This window comes from Miniopterus schreibersii, assembly GCF_964146895.1.
Source record: "Miniopterus schreibersii genome assembly, chromosome: 12".
In the NCBI taxonomy this organism is placed as follows: domain Eukaryota; kingdom Metazoa; phylum Chordata; class Mammalia; order Chiroptera; family Miniopteridae; genus Miniopterus; species Miniopterus schreibersii.
In genome coordinates this window covers 63,681,642-63,709,539 of record NC_138112.1, presented here as the reverse complement: position 1 = coordinate 63,709,539, position 27,898 = coordinate 63,681,642, and the positions used below count along the sequence as shown (strand labels likewise).

General features: G+C 38.9%; 1 protein-coding gene across 4 annotated transcripts in view; it reads right to left on the bottom strand.

Moving 5' to 3' along the window:
• The window catches only part of CSTPP1 (centriolar satellite-associated tubulin polyglutamylase complex regulator 1), a 170,895-nt gene that overhangs the window by 111,879 nt on the left and 31,118 nt on the right, over nucleotides 1-27,898 (bottom strand). For all 4 annotated transcript variants that reach the window (XM_081152622.1, XM_081152623.1, XM_081152625.1 and 1 more), the window contains exon 3: nucleotides 18,012-18,114. In XM_081152622.1, coding sequence (XP_081008748.1) covers nucleotides 18,012-18,114 — 103 coding nt within the window. The remainder of the gene's footprint in view (nucleotides 1-18,011; nucleotides 18,115-27,898) is intronic.

Genomic DNA, 27,898 nt, shown 5'->3' with positions numbered 1-27,898 from the left:
TTCTCTCCTCGGTTACTTTACAAAGTGCTCTCTGTCACCTGACTCCAGAAAGCATCTTCTTGAAGCACTTGTCCCACCCTAGGCTGATGCTAAGGGGGAAGGAGAGCGTTTCCAGATAGGGTGATCTCCAAGCAAATTCTCCCCAAGAAGGCTAACCAAAGGACTTAGTTCTCATGTGCCGTTTCCTGCAAGTAAACTGCTCCCCATTGCATCTTTGTTTATAATTCAATTAGGCCCCCTGCCAGAGTTAAAAATATTTCAAACTCCCTTTTCAAACCTTCAAATTTCAAAACTTAGTGCTGAAGGCCTGGCATGCTATGGTAAACTCCCAGTTGCATGTCTTCTCCTTACCCACCGAGTGTCAGTGAGAAAGCAAGATGATTCATTAACATCTGCTTACCCCTTGCAGTTGTGTTAAGGAACATCTATCTCTCTTATAAGGTTGTTTACTCCATGCCAATAGAAACAGGCAAATAAATACATATACCTCAGGATAAGAAATCAATGAGCCCTGGGAGAAGGTTACTACATACATACTCTTTATAGCATGTTAGAAATTTAAATTATAAAAAGACAATGTAGCAATTTAGAAAACGTTTTTCATACAATATAAAATCAGGAAAAATTGTGTTTACATTATAATTTTAACTACATTGAAGTAGGCCTGCATAAAAAAATATTAAAAATTTAAAAGACAATTGTATTTATTGTGTTAGAGCTGTTGGCTTATCATTGATTTCTTCCTCTGTATTCCAAATATTCTGCAATGTTACATTTCTGTAATAAACAATTTTTCAAAACAACACACCAAAAATTTCTGGTTTGCCTCATTCCCACAAGGCCTCTAAACAGAGCTCTTAGTAAAAGAACTTCCAGGAGCTTGCCTAATTTCACTTGAAGTCCAGAGTAATCATGCTTTCATGGTTTCTCCAGGAAAATTTCCCTGGCCTTACAGGAAAAGTTTCTGGACAAAGAATATTCCTGCAGAATGTTGCAGTATTTCTGTTACATCTCACCTCCTGCTACATGTTCCATCTCATGTTCATTCACCTGTGGTCTCTCAACCTGTCGTCTGTTCTTTCTTTCTCTTCAGCTCCATCTTTCAACTTCCATGTGTCTTCTGCCAACTGCCTCACCCTGTCTGTACTGTTCTCTTCTGCTACTGAAGCTGAGTTGAGTATTGCAGGTAAGGCTCCCATTAGTCGTCTGCAGACAGATCCTGCCATTCCTTCCCCACAATGTTACTGCTCTTTACCTCCAGACTTCAAAAACAGCTTTTGTCTGTTTTACTGCCAGATCATATCATATTCTCATCTAATTTCTTTTCAGTTTTCTTCATTAGTTTTTTCAACTCATTTCCTTCCAGGTTTTCCCCACCCATTGCATATCTGCGCTTTGTATAGCACCAGACAAAATTTTTAGGTAAATTCTATTTTCTGCCTACAGCTATGACTTTTAGGTGCTTTTATGCCATCCTTTGTTCTCACTAGACTCCACAAAAGGTTCCCAAGGGCACATACCTCGGTTGCAGGCTCCATCCTGAGTCAGGGCGTGTGTGGGAGGCAACCAATCGATGTGTCTCTCTCACATCAATGTTTCCCTCTGCCTGTCTCTCTTTCCCTTCCACTCTCTCTGAAAAGCAATGGAAAAAATATCCTCGGGTGAGGATTTAAAAAAGAAAGTAAGATATTGTAGAATTACCATATGATCCAGCAATTTCACTTCTGGGTTTATAGACAAAAAAGAGGAGAAGGAGAAGGAGAGGGAGAGGGAGAGGGAGAGGGAGAGGGGGAGGGGGAGGGGGAGGGGGAGGGGAGAGGGGAGAGGGAGAGGGAGAGGGAGAGGGAGTGGGAGAGGGGAGACTTAGATATCCGTACACCCATGGTCATGGCACTATTATTCACAACAGCCAAAACATGGAAGCAACCCAAGTGTCTATCAAGGGATGAACAGATAAACAAAATGTGATATACGCATACAATAAAATATTAAGCCTCAAAAAAATGTATTATTAAGCTTGAGAAAGGAAGGAAATTGTGATACATGCTACATGGATAGACCCTGAAGACATTAGGCTAAATGACATAAGCCAGTCTCAAAAAGACAAATATTACATGATTCCACTTTTATGAGGTACCTAGAGTAGTCAAATTCATAGAAAGAGAAAGCAGAATGGTGATATATCAGGGGCTGGGGAAGGAGGGAGTAGAGAGTTAGTGTTTAATGGGGACAGAGCTTCAGTTGGGAAGATGAAAAACTTCTGGAGATGGACAGTGGTGATGGCTGAAGAACAATGTGAATGTACTTAATGCCATAAAACTGCACACTTAGAAATGGTTTAAATGGAAAATTTTATGTTATGTATATTTTACCACAATAAAAATTAAAGAAGGTAAGTTACTGGTGTCAAATACCCAGGATGTATATTTATAGAATTTTCTGATGGAATGAGAAGTTACAACCAAAACATTTTTCAGAGTGGTTCTGAAGTAGGAATGGTGACAGCATTGCTACTTAGAAGTGTTGATCAAGGATAGCAGCTTTGGTATCACTTAAAAGCCTGTTAAAAATCAGAATCTCAGGCCCCATTCCAGACCTACTAAATCTGATTCTGCATTTTAACAAGACCCCTAGATGACTCACATGCATTTTAAAGTTCGAGAAGCACTAGGCTGGGGCAAATCTAACCTCTTCCTAGCTGTGTGACTTTGGGCCACTTTGGGCCTGAATTGTTTTTTATCTGTAAAATGGTGGTAATAAGAATACTTACTACATAAGGTTGCCAAAGGTTAAATGTGATAATAACGCATGTAGAACGCCTGGCACATTCAAGGACTATTAGCTATTATTATTACTTTGCTGTGCAGAAGATCTGTGAAAGATGATTGGGGTACTTTTCTAAAAATAGTAGACTTAGGAAGTCAGTGTTTTCCAAAGGATGAGAACAGTAACTGGCTTTAAGAGATAATTATAAAGAAGACTATATGGGAGATAACAATTTTGGCAAAGGGAGAAATGGAAATACTTTCTTCAGAAGGCCCAATAGAGTCGAGGTCATTCACAATGGGGCTTTTTTTCTTTTCTTGGTAAAGTAGGGGAGGGACAGATTAATAATATTTACAAAGTATAAATGGAATGGAAGCACTTTTTAATTAAACAATGTCATATTTTTAAGATATATTTGGGGTAAAGTGGTATGTTTTTCACATGTCTGAATCCTCATGTGGTTAGATATAACCTTTCAGCTGAAATATCACAAGTATATTTCAAATATACTTATGTCAAATATACTTGTGATAAAGGAGTAAATATTTGTCTGAGGGAGCAAGGTGGAAGAGAGGGAAATATTGACAAGGGAGGAGACAAAAGGGACAGCTACACAGGCACCCATGAACTGCTAGCACCTGGGCCACAGCTCTCAGAAGATGTTGAGTTCCTAACCTAATTTCTCTGGCAGGAGTTCTTTCCTTGCCCCAGAAAAGACTTTTGGAGACAGAGAGGATTAACAAAATAATATTGTTAAGAAGTGAGGTTGCTGGGCTTGCACTTTACTATCCGGAATCCCTTTATCTTTCTTGAGAGCCCCCCAGATCTCTTTTATTCTAGGTCAGTAATTTAACACTCTCAGCTCTCAATTCAAAGCCTGTAATGACCTTGCTGTGCTGAATTATTAGCCCAGGATATAGAAAGAGAGAGAGAGGGAGGGGAAAAAACACTAAAAACAACAGAGGCCTTTTGATCAGAGCACCAAACTGCAGTTCACTGTAACTCAAGCTGCCCATTCTTATATGGCAGGAATTAAGGACTCCCCCTGCCAGGCAGGACCCTATTAAAAGACAATAGCTGTTTGAAAAGGGTAAGCAAGTTGATATGGATATAATAGGCCTCATATGGGGGCCCCTTTCTACTCTGAAATAAAGCTCCTTCTTAAAGAGTTGTGAGCTGAGAAATCCAGTATTCAGTAAGGCAGGAGGAGGAGGTAAAATAGGAGAGAGTGGGTAGCCAAGCAGAAATGCTCGAAGGTACTTCAGGAAAAAGGGAGGAGGGCTTTGGGGAGTCTGCAGAGATGAGCAGCAATCACTGAGGATAGAGGCTTTCAGAATGGCCAGGTGCAAGCTTTTTAGGGCCAATGATGACAAAGATTTGGCCAGAACCAATACAAGGGTTAGTTTCTCTAATGGGTTAACAACAAAAACAAGACAAGCAGCAAAGTACTAAGCTCTTGCCAGGAATGATGTAGCTGGCAAAAAATAATTCTTTCTGCCTTGTTTTAAACAAACTAACATGTGAGCATCCTAAACTCCAGATGAATACCATCTAGTGCTGCTGAATGTTCTTATTGTTAAAAAAAAAAAAAAAAAAAGCCCTGCAAAACGGAGACAGTGCACCCCTCTGTCTACAATCTACACCCCTCCTCAGATAGAGAGAGGTAACCACAGGACACAGGACTTCTTACTCTATTAGCTAAGCCATGTTTACTAGTTAACTCATGTTTACTTATCTATCACCGAACACTCTGCCCATTAGTGGATGACGCTTTTGGAAACTCTCAAATCCACAACAGAATTTCCTAACCACTGTTTTAGCTATCTGTAAGATCTTGTTACTATGTTACAAAGTAAGGAGTGATTTAATAGTGATTCAAGGCATTTAAACACATCAATCTAGTTGTTTATGACTAAATTCTAAGTCCCCAAATTCCTAAGCAAAAACTATCAGAAAGATATTTTTCTGTCCTTCACTACCATTTGCTAATTGCCAGATGAACAGCTCTCCAGCTCCATCCACTGCAATTAATGGGCTAGCTTGATGGAATTCACAACTGAAGAAAAAATGCAACAGATCTCTAACACCTGCTTGTTCTACTAAGTGGTCAGCTACCTCTTTTGTGAAGCTTTCCTCAAAATTTGTAGTCAGAATAAATCTCTCCTTCCACTTATCCCAAAAACATGTGGCCTGAAATTCTATTTGGTATTTATTTAATGGCATCTTAATAACTATGCTTACGTTTCATTTTCTCCCTGATTCATAAGTTCCTCAAGTTCAACTGGCTTATTCATCTTATATCCCTCACTACCATGGTATCTAGCACATAGGAGGTCCACAAACATTGTAGAATAATAGTGTTTTTCTGGTATGTAAACTGCCATTATTTCTGCCTCCCATGAGAATGATAGTGAATTCGTTGAGGACGATGTCTGGCACAGGGATTGGCATATAGTAGATACTTAATAGTTACTGAATTTTAAAAATTAAAAGAAGATCAGGCAGTAAATTTTATTTCTCAGACTTTATAAGGTACTATCTTTTACCTTGCCTTTCTTCTTATCTCAACATAATTGAGCCTTCCACAAAATGGTCCTATCCTAATTATACATTTCCTGTTTGTTGCTTTTCAACATGTACTAGTCTTGCACAAGTCAAGTTAGACTTCTTTATGACTCCTTGCAGTGTGTGATATTTTCTACTTCTGCTAATATAATTATATTCCATTAGAATGAAAGTTCCAAATTACTTCCTCTTACAATAAAAGTAGATTATGTAATTTAGACTAACTCTCCTGGCTGAGAAAAACTGGATGAATTATTAAAAGCATCTGTTTGAAGCCACCAAGGCAAATGAAGAATGACAAGGCCAAGAGGAGGAGAAATGCAGAGGTGAGCCCAATACTTGGGGCCACTTTTTCCCATGGACAAGAATTCTAAACAGAAGGGTCTGTGTATTGAATTCAAGGGATTCCACAAAATTGGATATGAAAAAAATGATATCTTTAGTTTTACTAACCTCTAACTGGAATTTAGCATTTCCTTCCATTATGAATGTAAACATAGAATTAGCAATACCTGTGATTTTTTAAATCAATAGAAATCTCAGATATTTTCATATCATATTAAAGTTGTTCCAGGTATCTCACAATATCATTTATATTAATCACCACTTCAAAAATAATGTATTATCACACTCACTAGTAGTTCCAGGGGCCTCAGCCGTCATAAAAGAGGCAGGTGATAGATTGAGCAGGTAACAATTTTGAATTAAAGTTAAGTTCCTTAATTTTCAAATGATTCTTGATGCTTAGTGGTCAAAAAACTGGAGCTCAGGACCCACCCAGGCTCTAGTTGGCACTCTGAAAAGCTATATCTAGAAATATATCAGCCTTCCCTGATACTTAAGCCTAGCTTCAAATGATTTCAACCCTTGATTGGATTGAGGTAATCCAGGATTGCTAATGTGCAGGCCATCTGCCAGAAACAAATGTAAATCCTCTCTGAAGAAAGATAGCATTATTCTAGACCTCACATCATCTCTATAATTTTTCATATATAATGTACAGCTCTCAGCTAAAGGGAGAAAAAAGTACACTATAAGACAATGGAATAAAAAACCAAGAGACAGAATAAATAATAAACACAGACCCACAGGGAATCTAGATAATTAATTATGGACTTTTTAATAATTATGCTTTACTATGCTCAAGCAAATGAAAGATAAGATCTACTAAAGAAACCATAAAAAAAGAACTGAATGGCAATTCTTGAACTAAAAAATACAGTAATTAGAAAAGGCTACATATTGTATGATTCCAACTATATGACATTCTGGAAAAAGCAAAATTATGAAGACTATGGAGGTTGGGGTGGGGTGTGCTCTGAGAAGAGAGAGTGTAACAGAAACAGGATGGGGTGGGAGGAAAATCCAGGTTCAGCCTGATCTGGTGGCAAGCTCTGGAGCAAGAATTGCACATCAGCACCAGTCCCATTTTGAGGCAAGGGGACCAGCCCTTCTAATCCCTGTGTCAGTCAGTTATTGGCTGTGTGATGCCTTCATGGTGGTAGAAAGGTGTTAACAACTCCTGTTTGGCTGAGACCAATTTTCTGGAGAAGGGACAATGGCCCCAATAGGGAATTAAGGATGGACATCAATACTATCGACTACTTTGTCCCCATGACCACCAAATATGAAAAAAAAAAAAAAAAGTCATGTTAATCACTTAGATACTTGTTTGAAGTTCATTGTAATGAGATTTTGAATTGCATTAAAAAATGTTTGTTTCAAATGCTGCTGTAAATCCTTCCTGTTCCTAAAAGATCTTAGAGCTTGTTTACCACTTGGCTTTATTGAATCTAGGATGCAATGTCTTTTATATTTGCAAATATACCTTTAATAAAGTGCTTTCATCTTTAAAAAAAATAAATGAATAAGCATTATCTCCTAAATCAGATTACATCCCCTTATAGGCAAGTAACCATAACTTATATTCCTATTGGTATAGGCTACATTTGAAACTCTGTAACAATACTTGATGTTGTGGTAAAGAGATAAAAAATACATATATTTACTTGGAAAAACTACGCAAGGAACAGGGTTTAGGGATGCCTTAGAGATCAGGCCTATAGGGTTTAAGATTCTAAACATTAAATTTGACTCGGAAAAATACTACCTTAAAAAGGTGGTTTTTACATTAAATTTTCTATAATACATTCTTTTCCTTAAGGCAACTTCAGGGCAATTTGGCATAGCAGTGTAGTTCTCTTGGTTAAACCCCCTTGAGAGGGCATGTATGTCGCATAGAAGGTGAAGTATGAGAGTGGGCAGGTGAACAATTATCCCCACACATGTAAACTGCAGCTTGTGGTGTAAATATGCTCTCCCTGCTTGGAACTGCCTGTGTAACATTCTCTCTTTGGGCTCTGTGGTTTCTCAATACATTCCAACTGTTTGGAGGCTGGAGCTTGGCTCAGCAAGCACAGATAAACAGCTTCCTGGAGCAGGTTGCCAGTGTGAGGAGCAATGACCTCAGCAGAGAATGTCTGCTTTTCATTACCCTGCGCACATCACCGCACCGCTAGAACTAAGAGTAGGAACAATATGGGTTAGCTAGGCTTGACTGGCTCAGGTCTCCCATTATACCTTGAAGTTTTTCATGTTGGCAGCCAGAGGAAAGAGGGTAAGACAGAAAATGAGTATGTGTGTAATAGTGTGGGGGAGGGGGATAGAAAAGCTTTCTTAGGCTATTGTCTGAATAAACTACATGATGAGTGAAGTGGATAATACTAAATGGCTAAGAGGTGAGCAGAAAATCATGAAATGCTTTTAATCTCCAAAAGAAGTATACAAAATGCAAGGCAAGCAAAAGGTGTTACAGAAAACAAGAGAGACAAAAAGTCCTCAAGATCTTCAACTGTGATACTATTTAAAGAGAAAGAAGAGAAAGACTGTCACTTTCTAAGATATCCATGAAGTAGGAGAGAAGCAAAAATCCCATAGAACTGGAGCTAAAGGAGAATTAAACATAATGGAAATGAATTATATCTACCCAGACATTCTACACATGCCATTTCACTTGATTTACACCACTTTATGAGACAGGTATTATTATCCCTAGCAATGACCTTGGAAAATAAAACATAAGGACATTAACAAAGACATTTATTGTTAATGTTATTTAATGACAAGGGGATGAATTTAAGACTGCTTCTATGGCCACCCCAGAAACAGTATTACCTACTGTTGCAGCCCCAGAACTCAGCAATCCTGGATCAACGTGTCCTAAAACAAATTTACATGCTCATGATATTTTTCTGAAAAGATAATTTCCATTGTGCTGGTCAGAACTGCATCTGATAGTTGAAGAAAGGAATCACAGCTATGGCCTCAGACAGGAAATTAGTTGAACATGACCCCTCTTGAGGGATCCTGAGAAACAAGTTGTTTTATGGGGAAGTCACTGACTGTAAAGATGCACCTGCCATGGGGATGGAAGCTCAGAGACAGACAAACATCTTAGCAGATCACAGTAACAGAGAGAAGATTCATTTGACTTTCATTTCCCTTTTCTCAGGGAAGAAGAACCTTTGTATGGCTGCCAAAATCCTAACTGTCCCTCCTTCTTCCTCTCTACCCCCTCCACCCCCACCCTAGTTCATTAAAACCTTCTGGTTAAAGGTGCCAGATTGTGTCATTCTTTCCTGCTCTTGTGCCAGGCCTGTGCCGCCAGCACCACAGATCTAGAGTTCTGAGAAAATCATGGAGGAAACTGAAAGCACTGATAAATTGTTCTATTGTTGATGAAGTAAAGTTTCAAACTGTCAGAGTGGTGGTATGAGAAGGAATATCAGGACTTGGATTGGACCAAGTAAAGAGTCTTTATATTATTTATAGATTAAAAGAAATCAAGTAATTTCTCTAAGGGAAAATATTTCAGTGTGGAGAATTACACCTAAATTTTATACTAGCTCCCATATAAAAGCAGCTCCCATGAAAACAGAAATAATATCACTGGGTCTTGAATACTTCAGCCAAGGATGGCGTGCCCACATTTCCTCTTACTGAACCGTTTCACAACAGTCAAGTTTCTCTTAACTTGTAGAGGGAGGGGGTGGGGAAGTAAGGTCTTTCCTTACAGGGAGAATCTGGGCCCAATTATTACTTCCATAACCTTTGACTCTGACTTCTAAATGAGTCAGGGGACCATCGGGCTGTGAAATGGCTTCCTCAGTTACCAGGTCAAGTACTGTTGGATGGCTTCCTGTAATCAAAACATGAAGGGACTGAAGAACAGGGATGAATTCAGAGCAAATAAGCAGCTTCTGATATCCTCAATGTACCTGGATTTTTAAGCTTCAAAATAGATTGTGGTGACTCTAAACTCACTACTACATCTCCCTGGATTCTTTTTGCAATAGGATATCTCTGGTAATATAGAAAAGAACCAGAATGCTCTATAGATTTACAAATGACGGCTTAACAGAAGTGCCTGGGCCAATAACAGTGAGGATGGGACTGTGTTAGCTCAAGGCAAAATCTATTCCTGGCAATTATCTGAGTCTGTGAGAATACAGATGCTGACAATGACAAATGGGTAATTTTCTGTTGCAATGTGACAACTCCAGCTAAGAACTGAACTATGGAAAAAAGATGGGGTGGGGTAGGGAGAAGCATTACCGTTTTTGAAGAAGTATACAATAAGATTAGTCACCATTACTTCAGCACACCACATTTTGGCTCAATTTGACAACAATAAGTAGGAAAAACATGGAGCAGAAATGACCCAGAAAAGTCTCAAGCCATTCCTCGTTCAAAGCTATGAGTCTGGAAATCAGTGACATCTGGTTTGTTCTGATGTGTTGTTTCTTGTTGCTCCAAATCTCCACTCCTGTTACCATGAACACAAGAAGAACCCAAAACAACGTTACTTAAATGCTGGATGGCGGATAATCCTAAGAAAATCTGCCAACTTTAGAACTGAAAGTTTACGCCCTGATTGTTCTAGATTACTTAGGAGAGAAGTGGGTCATGTTTTCATAGGGCTTAGAGCACCTGTTTAAAAACAAAAAAGAAAGAATACATATTTCATAATCATGGATTATTTTCATTAAAGTTACAGTTCAAGTGATTTAGGAACATGCACCATTAGAATCTCCTTTTTTTTTAAATCCAAGAGTGAATCAATGAAGTTCATGTTTCATGGATTTATTCTAATCAAAGTAATAAAAAAGGAGTTTGCTGTTGGCATCTTTTACAAGAGTGTATGGTATGCAACTTCCCAACTGAATTCTGATGATTAATGTATCAGATGGACTTTTCTAAAAACTGACAAAGATTTCCATCTCCATATTTATACCCTATATGTTAGATAACAAATAATTTTGATGACTAATTATTTTACTTTCACCTATTATATGTGAGTAGTGCACGAGGGAGGCCAATGACCTGTAACATAGCTTTCTGTGACCACCACCTATTGATGGCATTCCATTCTGAGTAGCAGCAAATAAAATTAACCAAATTATAGTTTTTGGACACAAAGCATAGGTAATAAAGGTGGACAAAGAGATGGTGAGTCACCTGAACCATGATAACTTACTGGCTCTCTGATGGGATGAGCTAGTCATTCCATGGGATAAGCCCTCAAATGCCATCTCCTCCAAGAGGCCTTCCCAGACATCCTAAATATCACATTACTCTAGTCATTTCCTTGTTGTTTATCTTGCTACAGTAATTAATTATGTAACCTTGAAAATGTTACTTTTGTGTGCTTACATTTCCTAATGTGTAAAATAAAGATAATACTAATACCCCACCTCATAGTATTGTGAGACTTAAATGAGATAACATATTATATGCTTAGAGCAGTGGCTAGCACATAGCTAGTATTTATTAACTATTAGCCATTGTCGGCATCAGTTTACTTCTTTATTGACTATCGCTCTCACTAAAATTTTATTATTATTATTTTTTAACTGATTTTAGATAGAGGGAGGGAGGGGGGAGAAAGAAAGAGAGAGAGAGAGAGGACACAGAGACAGAGAGAGAAATATTGATTTGTTGTTCCATTTATTTATGCATTCATTGGTTGATTTTTGTATGCGCCCTAACTGGGGATCAAACTCACAACCTTGGTATATTGGGATGATACTCTAACCAACTAAACTACCCAGCCAGGGCCTCCCTCACTAAACCTTTAGGTGCATGAGACAACAAGGTGGCAGCGTAGGTAACAGCAGTATCTGCTGCCTCCCACAACCTCATCAAAATTACAACTAAAATTCAGAACAACCATCATTCAGAACCTCCTCAAATCTAGCTGAACAGAAATCCTACAACTAGGGAACTGAAGAAGCATCAAGACTGGTATGAGAGGCAGAGACGTGGAGGAGGGGATCCTGGCTGAATCGTGGACATGGTCCCATACCCAGGTGCTGCAGTTTAAAACTGGGAGGGATATCTCGGCAGTAGAGGTTTCCCAGCGGGGAGAGGGGTCCCACTCACATCAGGCTCCCCGGCCCAGGGTTCCAGTGCCGGGAAGAGAAGTCCCCACAACTTTGGGCTGTAAAAGCCAGTGGGGATTGTGGCTGAGTGAGCAGAGGCTGCGGGAGTTCCAGGAAGCTCCTCTTAAAGGGCCTGCATGCAGACTTACTCAGAAGTACTCCCTGTGAGCTCCAGCACTGGGCAGCAGCTTGAAAGGAACCTGGGACATTCAGGGAGGAACTAATTTGCCTAGAATCAAGGTAAGAGCTGGAGGGGCAGCTTTCTCTCAGACAGAAGAGCTGGTAAAGGCCATTGCTCCTTTGGCGAGCCCTCCCCCCACAGCGCTGGCAGGAAAGCACCATATCTGAATCTCCAGCACCTGATTCACACCCTTGGCCCCACCCTGGTGATTCCCAGAGACCTGGCCCCTCCCTACTTTCAAGCTCATCCAAGCCATTTCCAATGGCTTTTCTATGCAAGTGGCCTCTCTAGCCTCATGCTTAGGACTTTCCAAAAATCTCTCAAACAAGCAGCAGCTGGCCTCAGCATGCCCCAAACCTCTCAATAAGTGGTCCCAGGCCTGGCACTAGCAGCAGCCTGCATTGGTTCATAGCTTGGGCACTCCTGGATACCTCCAAGCCCAACACAAGTAGCAGTCATCTACAGTTTTCTGTGTAGTTCATGCTGGGTGGCCCTGGGCAAGGCACAGGCAGAAGCTGACTTTGAACCTCCCAGGAGGCCCCAGAGACAGTGCACCTCGTGGTCAGCTTCTGGATTATGACCCTACCACATCTGCAACTGACACACTCAAAGGGCAGACTCGGTGAACACCAAACCTCCACTGAAGTAAATCCTGCTCCATAGGGGTGTCTCCAGCACACCAGCTCTTCAGCTGCAGCTGCAGCTGGTCCTCACAGTCAACTGGCCTGGGGGTCAATTCCTCTCAGTAACGCCAATAGCAACCAAGGTTCAACTACAATAGGACAGTGCACATTGCCCACACAGGGGAGCACCTAGAAGGCCCAGCTCAGGTGACTGGAGAGGCTGAGCCACTGGACCCTACAGGACACCTACTATACAAAGCCACTCTACCAATTCCAAGAGACATAGCAGCGCTTCCTAATACATAAACAAATACCAGGAAGCAGTCAAAATGCAGAGGGAAAGAAATATGTCACAAAGGAAAGAACAGAAGAAATCTCCAGAAAAAGAACTAAATGAAATAGAGCCAAGCAAGCTACTAGATACAGAGTTAAAAATAATGGTTATGAGGATGCTCAAGGATCTTAGTAAGACTATTAAGGAAACTAGTGAGATCAATGGCATAATAAAGTACCAATCAGAAATGAAGGCTCAGGAACTGAAATGAAGAATAATTCACAGGGAATCAACAGTAGGGTAGAAGACGCTGAGAATCAAATCAGCAACTTGGAATATGAGGAAACAAAAAACACCCAACCAGAAGAGCAAAAAGGAAAAAGAATCCAGAAATATGAATATAGTGTAAGGAGTCTCTGGGACAACTTCAAGCTGCCCAAATTTCGCATTATGGGGATGACAGAAGGAGAAGAAAGAGAGCAAGATATTGAAAACCTATTTGAGAAAATAATTACAGAAAACTTCCCCTACCTGGAGAAAGAAATAGACTTACAAGTCCAGGAAGCACAGAGAGTCCCAAACAAGAGGAACCCAAAGAGGACCACACCAAGACACATTGTAATTACAATGCCAAATGTTAAAGACAAAGAGAGAATCTTAAAACCAGCAAGGGAAAAACAGTTACTTACTAGGGATCACCCATACGACTGTCAGCTGATTTCTCAACAGAAACTTTGCAGGCCAGAAGGGAGTCACAAGAAATATTCAAAGTGATGAAAAGCAAGGACCTACAACCAAGATTACTCTACCCAGGAAAGCTATCATTTAGAACTGAAGGTCAGATGAACTTCACAGATAAGCTTCACCACCAAACCAGTATTACATGAAATGCTGAAGGGTCTTCTTTAAGAAGAAGCTAATGAACAAAATAATCTGACAAAATAGACCCAGAGACATTGAAGCATATAACAGACAGTTGTATCTCAGAGGGAAGAGCGAAGGGGTGTGGGGGGTGGGAAGAGATTAACCAAAGAAGTTATATGCATGTATGCATAACCCATGGACACAGACAATAATAAGGTGAAGGCCTGGGGAGGGGGTGGGAGCAAGGTGGAGGGGGTCAGTGGGGAGAAAACAATGGATACCTGTAATACTTTCAACAATAAAGATAATTTTTAAAAAAACCAACACTTTAGGTCCATGAGGGTAATTACCTTATTTGTCTTGCTCAGCACTATATCTCCATTGGCTAGTACACACAGGTACATAGTAGCAGCTCAAAAATAATTACTGAATGAATGTTGTCTTATATTCTCACATATCCTTAAAAGAAACCTCGATCAATGAAGGTAATTTGTGTACTTGTAACCAAAACAGTCGTCAAGAAAGCTTCCCCAAGAAGCTAAAATCATCATTTAAAAACAAAACAAAAACAAGACACTTTATCATAAGAAAGAGCCCTCCTGGGCCCACCAACCAAGACCACAGAGTATCATTCTCTTCTATATTAGTAGGTGGAGGTCAAGCTCCCTGATGCCACAGTGTTGTAACTATCAATTTAGCCTGTAAAGAATGGTTCCCAATTCTGATAGGAATTCTCAGATTTCAGCCTGTTTTTCTCTCATCATTATTTTCCAATGTCTTAAAAAACCACATTTCTCATTTTCTCTTTACCACAAAACCTGGTCACACTCTGCTGTGGTTTCTAAGTTACAGCTACTCTAGCCTCATTTTCTTGGATGTACTTCTTCACAGAGGTCTTGACCTGGTGCTGACACTTGGTCTATTCTTAGAGCAGCACCACTAAATATTAATTCCTTTTACCTTCCACTAGTTGAAAGACAATATTCAGAGGTAGAGGTTGCATACGACATAAAAGAAAATCCTCTGGGATTTAGAATCTTTCTTTCAAGAGTGTCCAGAGCAATATGATCTAAAGAGCTCAGTCTTGCAGACACACATGCACAGTACAGCTTAGCTACTCATGTTTTACAGCTTATCCAGATTTGCTGGAACAATCACAGATTTGTTGGAAAACACCAACAACCAAGGAGTGACAGCACAAGTGAGAGGGCAAGCAGACCCAGAAGAGAAAATCAACAGAAAAGCCTTCCACAAACAAGAGTACTTTTATCATTGTTTAAAAGTAAATCATCCATCACTAAATGTAGAAAAATCTTGCCCCAGCCAGTGTGGTTCTGTCAGATGGAGCGTCATCCCATGCACTGAAGGGTCAAGGGTTCGATTCCCAGTCAGGTCACATACCCAGGTTGTGGGTTTGGGGCACATACAGGAGACAACCGATCAATGTTTCTCTTTCTCTCCCTCTTCCTCTCCCTTTCTCTCTCTCTAGAATAAATGAAAAACATATCCTTGGGTGAGAATTTTTAAAAAGAAGTATGAAAATCTCAATGTGTGAACTTGAAACTGAGAGATGGAAGTGTTCAGTTAACATATTTTTAAAAAATGTTTCCTATTGTTTAGAGCCAGCTCCACTTGGTATCCCCCAAGAGGCCAATACTAAATATTAAAATGGCAATGAACTGAAGTCACCAGACAAGACTATGTAATAATTCATAAGGGAAAATGGAAAGAATTTGGAAAGTATAGCTAGAAGAGCCCTCAAAATATTGTCTGGTTAGGTCTCCAGGACATCAGGCAGTATAGTGACTTGGAGGCAGTAGAGAATAGTGCTTTTGTAATATTACAGAGAAGGCTTGATTCCTAACTCTGTCACTTATTAGCTTGTGAATTTAAAGAAGCTATTTTAACCTTCCTGAGTCTATTTCCTCATCTATAAAACAGAGATAATAATAGTACCTACTTCAAAGAATTATAGTGGCTGAGACATAGTATGAGTTTAATAAAAAATTGTTTATTATAAAATATAATTATTATTTTATTATTGGCATATAAGACTTTATTATACCCATTTCACAGATAAAGTAACTGAAGCTCAGAAAACTTTGGAAATTTGCCCAAGATTACAGAACTAGGACTTATAAGAATCAGGATCTCTGCCTTCTAGGGCATTGTTCTTTTTACCTCATTATGTTTCTATGAATCAACACAAAAAGGAGGCCTAAGAAAGAAGGGTTTTCACTAGATAAACAAAATTCACAAATCAAAGTAAAATCAGTAGCCTTTACTGATCCCGGTCTTATCCATAAAATACTACTTCCTATTCCATCAGACATCCAGGTCTTTCAAGTTGGTTTTTTTTAAAGGATTTTGGAGCTTTGATGCTAGTTCAATTCCCAAAATAACTTGTCTCTGGCCAATATGGTATCTTAGAGTTACAGAAGTGTCAAAGTAAGTAACATTCACATACATTATATAATTTTAGTTTCCCAAAGACAAGAAACAGATCACTCAGCAACTAGATTTCTATCAGCGCTGTGGAAAATCTTGTTTTTCAACAGTGTATTGGTAGATAAAAGCTACAGTCGATAGCATTCTGAAGGTCATAAGTTTTACCACTGACTCTCAAGAGTTCAGTATCAGTTACACAGACCAGTGGGGTTCACTTTTGAGTGCTATACACATAGCATACAGCTTCTTAGATGGAAAATATAGAGCTTTAGCAAAAAGAATCAACAACAAAAAGAGGAAAACAAGAGATATCCTTTATTATTAACAAGATCAAGAGTTATAGTATGTAACAACTTAAAACATAGATACAGCTGTTGATTCAACATTTTAAATAGGTTTCATCTTTATTGTTGAAAGTATTATAGATGCCCCCCCCCCCCCGCCCACTGGCCCCTTCCACCCCACTTGTTGGTTCAACATTTACCAACATCTATTATATGCTAACACTGAACCAGGCACTGGGAGTACAAAGATGAAGAAGAAATGATGCCTACCCTCAGGAGCCAGAGTAACAGGGAAAAGACTTATAAAGGGGGTGGGGGGAGAGTAAATGAAAAGAAGCTAGGAAGCACTGCCCCAGAAGAATCATATTTCACTTGGCAAGGAACCTCAAGGGTGCTGGTACCGATTAAATGGCCTAGAAACTTAAGCCCTAGGATTGTGAGTTCTGTCAAAGCAAGAAGGCTACTCAGTCTCAGTCTTTATTCCCTGCCCACCTCATCTGCTTCCCACGCCATGAGAGTGAGCAAGACTCCTTTCTCTCCTTTATCTTCTTTGGAAGATTGGGAGAAGGGACCAAGTCGGCTCCTGGAAAGCCATTTTTCCCAGAAACAAAATTCCAATCCATAAGAAATCTAGATTTTATTTGCGAGACCTATAGTTCAGCAAAAGAGTTTGGGAGAGTCAAGTACTTCCCTAACAACCCAATTTTAGGCCATTAGAATAGTTGTAGATCTCCAAGGAACCTCTGGAGAATAGAAAGAAGAAATCTGTTTCAAGGAGCATGGACCTGAGTTCATGGGTCACCTTAAACAGAAACCTTTAAGAGGTGACTCTTCTTTCTTCCTTCCTTAGAACAAAAGGAAGGAGACTTCAAATGATTATATAAATATGTAAGGGTACATCAGTACTAAAAACAACGCTTTGTATTTCTTTAGCAAATCCTTTCATGATTACCAAGGTGTTTTAAAGTGATTCTCTGAGCGCTAAAAACAGTTCTGTGAGGCTAAAAAAGTAGTAATCATTTTGATTTTTACACAGTCCAAGCACACTTTACAAAGAAGTATAGTCCTTCAAAGATACAATCTATGAAAGATGTCCTGCCCCTAAAACACTCTTAAATCATTATGTGATTGACATAGCATCCTACAGAAAGAAAAGTGCAGAGGAACATCATCCTAAACATTTCAGTGAAAAAGCCAGCCATGAAAAACACAGGCTAAAGGTACACTAACTAAAGGAAATCAGAGTGAATATTTTGAATTAGGTAGAAGGTTAAATATTATAAGAGGGACCTAAAGAAACAGATCTAATAGATCAAACAAGCAGTTGTTGAGCTTCTGTAGTCATGACCATCATGAGACTTATCACTGAACACCTTATTAAACTAGTTGCTCCAAGGGCATGTTCCAAAACATGTTTGGGCAGCCCTGGACCAGCCTACCAAAACTAAGCACTCACTGCCACCACATAATCAGCACTGTCCTGCTCTATTCATTCTTCATGTACCTTGCCTGCTTCCAAGTGCCTCCTCTGGACTCTGCCTATTGGCAAAGCATTCGTGTACTTACTATTCAGTGAAGAACCTGGCAATGCCGTATTGGCTAATATCTTCCTTATTTTCTAGCAGCTGGCACACTGCATCTTCCATGTATGTGAGGACATGTCGCTGAGCTGCAAAAAAAAAAGCAAAAGAGGAAATAAAAGTGAGAGAGGCAAAAAAATAAAAGTCCTCCCAATCCCAGTAGGAGGCCATAAAAATCAATCAACGTATTGGCTCTACCCTAGGAAGTGGACTGAAATAGGCCAACCAAACTTACTGGCCCTAACAGACATACCTATGGTGCCAAACGGTAGAATTGGACATGATGTAGCACATGACTTACTGCCATCTGGTTGGCTGTTAGAATTAGCATCAACCCTTCATTTCAGTGATGAGGGTGAGCTGGAGAGGAGCTTTAGCACCATTAAGCAGATGTACCTGGAAGTTCTTTTCTTCCCACCTCCCCCCATCCTCTTCCACTTTCTGTCATGTCTCAGAAACTTATTCCAGGGAAGAGTGCCTAAAGTGTACATGATCTGATTGCAGAAAACCCTCAATTCTTTAATTAAAAAAAAAAAAAGTCACTGAAAAGTTTAAGGATCATGAAAACTGGTGGTATAAGCTGTTATACTAACCTTAGAAAATAATAAGTGAAATCTGTGTGGCTCAATTTATCAGAAATTATGTTTTCTGCATTTGTTGTGACTGGTAAATATTCGAATGAATCATGGGCTTATCAGAAAGGGTCTGAGTATTAGAATTAGAAAGAAATGGGCTTGAATCATGGCTCTGTCTTTGGAAGCTCAATCTTAGTTATTTAATCTGCACCTGTGTGGAAACATAATTTAACTTTTTCTCAAAATACGGCCAACTGACTTGTTGATCTGAATCATCTGAGATATCCTGTTGAATGCAGATTGATAAACTGGCACCACTCCAGACTTAGTGACCTTGAATTTCTAACTGGAGCCCAGTAATTTTTAACAAGTACCCTTGGTGCTTCTTATATACTGAAGTTCAAGAATCACTGGTTAAAAACATGGGCTCAGAGAGATCTGAGTTCCATTTTCAGCCCTATCAATTCCTAGCTATGTGACCTTGAGCAAATTACTCTCTAAGCCTATTTCCTCACTGTTAAATATGTATAATAATACTATTACTATTTGTAATAATACTATTAGTACCTACATCATAGGATTATAAGAATTAAATAAGGTAATGCATGTAAAACACCAGAGTGCCTGGCTTGCTTGATATTTTCTTAAAAGCCCATCTCAAAGGGCTATTGAGGGTGTCTACTTCAGTAAACAAAGACCAGAGCTTCTGATATATAGCCAGTACTCAACAAATGATTGTTCCTCCTCCCTGAATTTTATCTTTAGAGGTGTGACAGTAGTATCTAGGCACTCTTCACATAAAAACTTCCAATTCAGTGTTTTCCATTTACCATCCAATAGCATTTTTTTTTAAATCACAACTTTCTTTTGGAGCAGCGAGAATAAAAAATCCCCAAATGATGAATATCCTGACAAAATGCAATTCCACGAAGTTGCTGTCAAGATGGACATTTGCCTCTTTCATAGTTTTATCCCTTAGGAAAAGATGGAGAAATTACCTAAAATGAATAAAAATGAGTATTTCACAAAACTATTCCTAAAGTCCTGGTGGTCCAGTAAAACTTATAAAGCAAACAAGTTTATCTACCCAAGCTCTACTCAGAGTCTTCATTTAACGGCGACCTAGGGCTCTACCACGTGTGCACCAGCCTGAAGTCCACATGAACGACATGTTTACATTGTTACTTACTCTGCTCACTTGAGTGCTTCCCAACACTAACAACCATCAATCACTGCAAACGTTCTCCAGTCCCCCCACCCCCAAAAAGATGGGAAGACAAAATCAGTGTTTCACCAAGAGTTCTTTCAACTGGAAAACTACTTGTCTAAGAAATGGCCAAACTGAGTGATGCTGTGAGATAAAATACATCCCAAGTTCTGGTATTGTTTTACAATTAAGTATATATTAAACTGAAAGAAGAAACAGCCAAGCTAACATTAAAAACAGCTATATTTTCACTTCTGTATTCTCCTTCCCTTCCTCCACCCGCTTATTCTGATCTTACAAAAAGATTCCTTCCTTCGGCTATATGGGCCTCTATGACTTAGATCTACCTAAGTCTAGTACGGGATTTTTTTAAATGGTAGAAATGAAAGGGTTCTGCCATACTTAGAAGCAAATCTGTGCTACTTCTCCCCAGCTCCAAGGGCTAAAAGTCAGTGTTTTAAGGAAGAAATGTCTTCAACGCAATTAGAACAAAAGTACTTTTGTCTTCTTAGAAAGAAGAAAGAAAGAAAGAAAGAGAGAGAGAGAGAGAGAGAGAGAGAGAGAGAGAGAGAGAGAGAGAGAGAAAGAAAGAAAGAAAGAAAGAAAGAAAGAAAGAAAGAAAGAAAGAAAGAAAGAAAGAAAGAAAGAAAGAAAGAAAGAAAATAATTAATTTCTGGGAAACAAACTGAAAAAAAAGTAGGTGAGAGAGAAAGAAAAAAATAAAGAAAAATAAAGGACTATACCTATTTAATAGTCATCTACCAATCAGGTGGTTAGAGTTTAATATTACATATAATAATGATGATAATAACAGCTACCAATTTTGAGCACCTGTGCAACTTATTGGACAACAATGTGCCAGATACTATGCTAATTATTTCATATGCATTATTCTATTTATTCTTCACAACAATCCTATGATAGGTATTTTGATTATTTCCATTTTACAAATGGGAGAACTGAGATTTATAGAATTAAAGTAATGCTCAAGATCACACAGGTAGTAAGAGAGAAGCTAAGATTTAAACCAAAGTTTGCCTCTTACCAAGAACCCATGCTCTTTACACTACACCATACTGCCTCATCACTGACATTTTATAATTAGTTTTAGAAGTAAATATGATCTTTACACATAGCACAAAGGCAGGGGTGTATGTTGATAATAAAATCATCTGAGAGATGTGGTCCATTTGTGTCTATGCGAATTCATATGTGCATGTATATGGGGGTGAGGGAGGTCCTGTCCCCACCTGCATAGGTGTGCAAGCCAGTCAATATTTGTATGAAGTTAGAACTTAACCACCCACCACAGAGTATTCACCCTGCCCATCCCTACTTCACAAAGTGGAAGCAGAAAGCCCTGGTGCTCTTTTAATCTGTGGGAGAAGAAAAGAAGCTAAAAACAGCCAGCAGAGGCAGGAAAAGTTTCCTCCCTTCTGAGAATTTCACATAGCCAGTGTGAGGAGCTCTCTCTAATTGCTGCTCCCTGGTGGTTTCCTTCACCTGCAGCTCTTATCAGTTCAATGTTCCCTCTGTGGTTAGGTGCACCACCCAACCCTGGAAAATCCTTGCAGTTTATCAAACTTCAGTGAGACAGAAGTTCAAAGCTCTTGCCTGGCAATAAAACACGGAGAATGTCATTTTATATTATTTTTAAATGCAAAGGAATAAGCTTTAATTTGTGTGAAAGATTAAAGAATACAAAATGCACACCTGCACCCCTGGAGGGCAAAGATACCTGGGTACCTTAGCTGCCCTTTGGAAAAGGAAAAACATTTCAGATTGGCTTTTTCTTTCTACTCTGCTGTGACTTCCACAAGACCAGAAATAAGTACATTTTCTAACATGTACCAATTAAGGCTCTATTGTTCTGAAATCTACACTAAGGCCCAAGCATCCATGTCTTGCTCAGATAGCATCTCTGTGTGCGATAAGCACTTCTAACTTCAACATGCTGCACTGAAAAATCTAATTGAAATGAGAAAATACTCATGATCTTTACATGAACCTCTCAAGTGAAAGCAACTGGGGATCAGAAACTTCTTGGTTCTGTTGAGTCACCTCCTGAGGATCACTTAATTTCTATACCACAGACACTCCTGCTATAAAATGATTCTGGAGTCAGGCTGACCTTGATTGGATTACTAGCTCTGGCAATTATTAACTATGTGACTTTAAACAAGTTACCTAATCTCTCTGTCTGCCCTTTTCTATAAAATTGGGGAATAGTACCTACCATCTAAGGTTGTAGTGAGGAGTAAATAGAATAATGCATGTAATGATTTTAGCACAGTGCTTGGCATAAAGTATCAGTGTGCAATATATTAGCTATTTTTATTATTGTTATTATTAGTTGTTACTATGCACCCCTCCCAGACATTACAAAAGACAATACAATAGGGCTTCAACACTAATGAACTCTAAGAGACCAACCTTCCATAGCCCTCTACTCATTTATAATTCTGTTCATCCAATCAAGGATGTTTATAGGTTATCTTCAAAATTCCTACACTATATGAAACCCTACACATCGTATAATAATACACATAATCACATACCCATTTCAGCTGTAGCCTTTAAACCTGTGGGAAGCATTCAGTTATTAACTGCTACTCAGGAAGCTCTAATTTATATAGGGAAAGTCCAAAACTATTTCTTTTTTACTCCTTTCCAAGGCATAAATACCATCAAAGTATTAGCTGTTTATTTTGCAGTTAAATGATAAGGGGTCCCATTTGGAAATTTTTGCTTGAGGGGCCTAGAATTTCCAACTACAACATTAGTTAGACCACTCTTATTATTATTTAATACAGAGTTCCTATACTAGAATAAACAAGCCTCACTGGAAAAGTATTCACATGAATTACTATATGTGATATTAATAGATATGCACAACAGCAATAGCAGTGTAAGAGAAAAGCAGAGCACATATATATATATATATATATATATATATATATATATATATATATTCACTTTATTCATTCATTTTAAACAAGAAGTTTATTTAAACCACAAGACGCTTGACTTGAAGGGAAAACTAGGATTCATTTTTTTAGAGTAATTTACCCCTACTTAAAGACAGATTGCCCTACATTTAACAGCTATGTATAAAAAAGTTATAAAATTGCCCTTAGTTTTAAAATGATAAATGAAAAACATTAAAATTCTCCAATCAAACAAGGTATGCAAGGATTTTTATGTTGTTCTTTTTTTGTTGTTAAACAGTGAGAGCAAAATAACTTACTGGAATATAAAGGTAAGAGCTGAATGAGCATGCCACTAATGGAGAAAGGGGGTATTTTCACAGAACCAGTATTTTTCCCCATCCCATCTCCATTTGATGTCGATCAAAACATACCATTGGCCATTTAGTTAAAAAAAAAAAAAGCAAATGCTTGTGCGCACACATCACTTACTTTATGCACAATAAAGGAATGGGGAAATGAAAGACCAGAGAAAACTATAGCGCAGCCATCAGGATGTGGGGGAATGGGCTGAGGGTTGCTGCCGGAGCGGCCTTCTGGGCCTGGAGGAACAGAGTTCTGGATAAAGCAGCGGGCTCCCTTTAGAGGACACCCCCCTCTGCCTGCTGCAGGAACACACCAGCTGGATCTTCCTCCTCCCTGTCCAGCTGTGCAGGCGTCTGTTTCACCGGCTGGCGGCCCCTCAAATCGGAACCTGACCTGCCTCGCTGACAAACTCTGTCGTTCACAGTAGGCTTTCAGGAGTTTTCTAAGTGGTGTGTGCGTCTTAATCTTAAACTGCACCACAGACCATCCTGCCCGCCACCTTCAAGTTAATATGATGGTGGTTCTCAGTCTTGCCTCCTTCCTTGGGCTTTCCATCGGCCAGGGTGAGCTCCGCAGTGTCCTCAGCTGCCGCTTCACAAAAAGAGGCACCAGCTGCACCAAGCGAGCACACAAGCAGCGCCAGGAGCGGCAGAAGGCGGCGGCCCATACGCTCGCTTTAAATCTGACTTTACCCTCCCTTGCCAGAGTCCTTTTGAGACACATTTTGGTTTTTGAAGCCTCTGAGCTTTAAAGGTTGGTTGGTACAAATAAATGGTGAATTAAATTAAGACAGTCCCCTGAGATTTAAAAAAATTATTGCTGTTAACCAACAACCTCGTCACATAAACTGTTAAAAACTTCACCTCTAAAATTAATTATTTACATCCTCTGACTTTACTGGTATGTCCTGATCTAGGGATACAGTATGTTCTGGGAAAATATTTTATGACCCACACATGACCACCTTTGATCTTAGACCACACTGTACCAATTTCCCTTCACCAAAGGAGATGGGGAAACGAGGAAAACTAGCACATGCAATCCTTACGCAACCCAGTGAGGTAGGTAACAGACTCTCTGAAGCTCAGAGGGGTTAAGAAAGCTGCTCAAAGTCTTAATAAATGGCTGAGACAGAATCCAAATTTAGATTTGACTCCAAAGCCCATGCTCCTCCACTACAACGCACTACCTCTCAAAAGCAAAAAGAAAAAGAAAAACCTATACACCTACAAGATGTATGCCATTTAATACTGTATTATCTAGAAATCGCGGCTTTTCATTGTGAACACTAGAAAAGAAGCTCAAGTTGGTAAATCAGACAATTAAAGTACTGGCATGAGCTTCAAATTTTAAAAAATGTGTATTTCTAATTACACATGTAATTATTTTTAAAGATTCAAACAATACAGGAAAAGTTAAACACCAACCCCAGTTCCCACTGAATAACAGCATTCTAAGCATTTTATGGGTATTATTTAATTCTCAATACTATGAGATGGGTACTTTTATTTTATCTCAATTTTATAGATTACGAAGAAGGAAGACTCATACCTGTAATTTACCTAAAGGTTAAAAGTCTAGTAAGCAGCAGAGACAGAATTTGAATCCAGGCCTTTGGTCTGTCCTATATTATATGGAAGCCTTTAAAGAGCTATGCAGTATGACTTACATCAAATGAACTTTTCTAAGAACAAATTTTAAAATTAAGGCAAGACCTTTTACATTAATAGTTAATTATAAAACAGACAAAACTAATACAATGCTTTTGGGCATTCAAACCACCAAAGTGCTACTATACAGCTAGTCAAACTCAAATGTTAAAAGACAGGCTAGGGACAAACAAAGCATTATACATGTGCTAACATCACCTGTGACAGCCAGAAAGCTAGAGGTGACTAAAGATCTTTATGTAAAGTAGGGGATGAAAAGCTAAAGTTTACTTACCTCAACCACTAGCAGTATTGTACAAGGTAACAGCTGTGCAAAGCGGAGTGCTTTGACGTTCAAACAGCCCCTAGTCAACTATTAATCCTTCCCGCCTCCCTCCTCCTTCCTAAAACTGGTGATTTTTGATATTTTGGGGATGTCAATTAAGGCTAGGTGCTTAAATCTCATTGCTTCCGTATTTCCAGCCTAAATCTCATAATATAGTATTAGTAGGTTGGAGTCTTTCATTTCTTTAAGGAGGCTTTTACAGAGGTCCAAACTTAAAGCACTCAGCTAGCTCACCATAACAAAATGTACTTCCTGAATGTCAGAGAATCTAAAGTAGCACTTAAGTTTCCCACAGTTACAATCTATGGGACACATGAAGAACCCAAGTAAAATTGTCAAGACAATAGCTTTGCTAAAATAGTTACTCAAAGAGCAGTATAGTTATCAAATCAACTCCATAAACATTCACAAAACTATTTTCCAGAATGCATCATAGGTTTAAAAAAAAAAACCTGTAAGTTGACAAACATGGAGTAAATCATCTACCACTCATGTCATGTCAGGCCAGGAAATATTAAAGTTACAGGGTGAAAATATGTCATCAAGGTTGTAGCCTTTGGGGCAAACCATGTATTTATAGATTATTAGCAATTATATTTGGTAATATGCAATTTAACTATAAATATGTGGATTAATGATATTACTGCAACAAGGTACTAACACAAAACATCAATTACATGGCATTTTGCATTCAAACTATTTCATAAAAATTAGCTGGCACTCACAACAGTTCACAGAACAGTAATAGGATCTCATTTGATCTAATGGCAGAAAGGTACAGAAGAGTTCTAATTTAAGGCCACTGAAAATTCATGGGCTTAGAATTCCTGATCTTTTCTCTTCTGGTTGACACTGCCTCTGTATGAAGGTGGGGATTCTTTTTCAAATGAGGGTCTCATGTGTCAAATCTCCCCTCAGAACTATGTCTACACCCTACTTATGGAATATGTCTTGTAATAATGCTCAATAATCCCTTTGAGTTTCTATTTTTGTTATGAAAGTAAAGGGTGCTAGTGTAGCTATTTATAGATGCCCCAGAAGCCTAGGCCAAAGTGCACAAAAGTCATACAGGGTGAACAGCACAGGCTAGCCAGAGACCCTAGTTTACATGGAAAATGCATGCTAACATATTAATTTAGCTGAACATATCATCTAAGTTAATGGTGTAAAACATCAAAGTACCCTATAAAAATAGACCTTGGGCTTTATTTTTACCAGACTAACAATTTTTGACTCATCACTCTTAGGAACGTTGCACTGTCCAAGCTACCTTTCCTGCCAGGATCAAGCGGAATGCTACCTTCTTCATGACATGTTACCTGATTCTCTCTTAGCCACAAGCAATATTCCTTTTCCTGAACTCCCTAAACACCTATTTTAGTATTTCCACTGGCACTTTCTACCTTGATAAAGGGTTATTTGTGTTATAGAGTTATTTCTATTATATTTCTACCTTAATATAGTTATTTTTGTTATATCCCATGCCTTAAATACAGATAGGAAACATGACTTATTTATCTTTTATCCCCTTTAACACTCAGGACCATTCAGGGTCTTCCACATAGCAGGCATTCAAATATTTACTAAATGAATACATAAACTATCACTATTTATACACCATGATGCTATTCTTTATTCAACTCAACCATTTGAGGACTGTGCCTTCCAGGTGGGAAACACTAAGTACCACAACACATTCTGTTACAATATTAGGGTTCTTACAGGAAGCCACTTTTGTCCTGTTCTCAGCTTCCCTTTCTGTTGCCTTTTTACTGTTCCTTCTCTCTATTCCAATGAGAAAGCACTTGTTCCTTCCATTGTTACTAAAAGCCTCATTATGTTCAAGGTAAAGTGAAAAAAATGCATTTGATGCAATTACCAGTTCCTCACAAATTTGGGGGCTACTTGTCATTGCAACATCCAGGACTTGAATAAAAGAAAGTCTAAATTCTTTTCACTCCTAAGAACTATTTTCTTTTTTTCTTTTGAGACAAAATGGAAGCACACAGCACAGGAAGCAGTCCTCAGTAAGCCACCGTTCATAAACAGCTTTGCTGAAAGCGTAACAAAGGTTCTGTTGTGCTCTTGCATGGCAGGGGCAGTAAGCAGCAGGAGCAGATGAACTCTTTAAGAAACAAAGGTTCTGTCTCCATGCAAATGTTTGCATTAATAAAAAATGAAGAGAAAGATATAGAAAATGCAGGCTAGCTGGACATAATAGGTCTCTAAACGGGAGGTTTTTCACATTTTTCAGGCGGAGTCAGCAGGTCTTTTAAAAACTTTGTCATTCTGAACATTTCACAGACATCACAAGAAAGACATGCAAATAACAGAAGCAAATCAAAGGACATCCTGCTGCTCTGCTGGCGCCTCCCTCATCCACGCCTGGTTTGTCATTTTCTGTTAACCCTAGTGCTGGCTGCTGTTTTGTCGAGGAATGGAGTCCCTAGCCCATGTGGCAGTACATGTCCAGCCAGCTGGCCCTTGTACTGATGACATTACAATGCAAGCCATGTACTACCACTCAGGGACACGTGCTGCCAGGCAACAAGGCCCATGTGTGATTATTATAACGGGCTTACAAATCTGCATAGGAAAGAACCTCTAAACTAACCACTTAAAATATGATCAGGCTTCTTTTATCCTACTGAGAGTAGATTCAGGTCTCTGGTGCCAATCATAATCCAGGAACAATTAGAAATAATTTTTGTCCTATAATAAAAGTGATATGTGATATGATATAAGTAATAATTAGTATAATAAGTGAGATAAGTGAAAACAAATAGTTAATTTTCTTTAATAC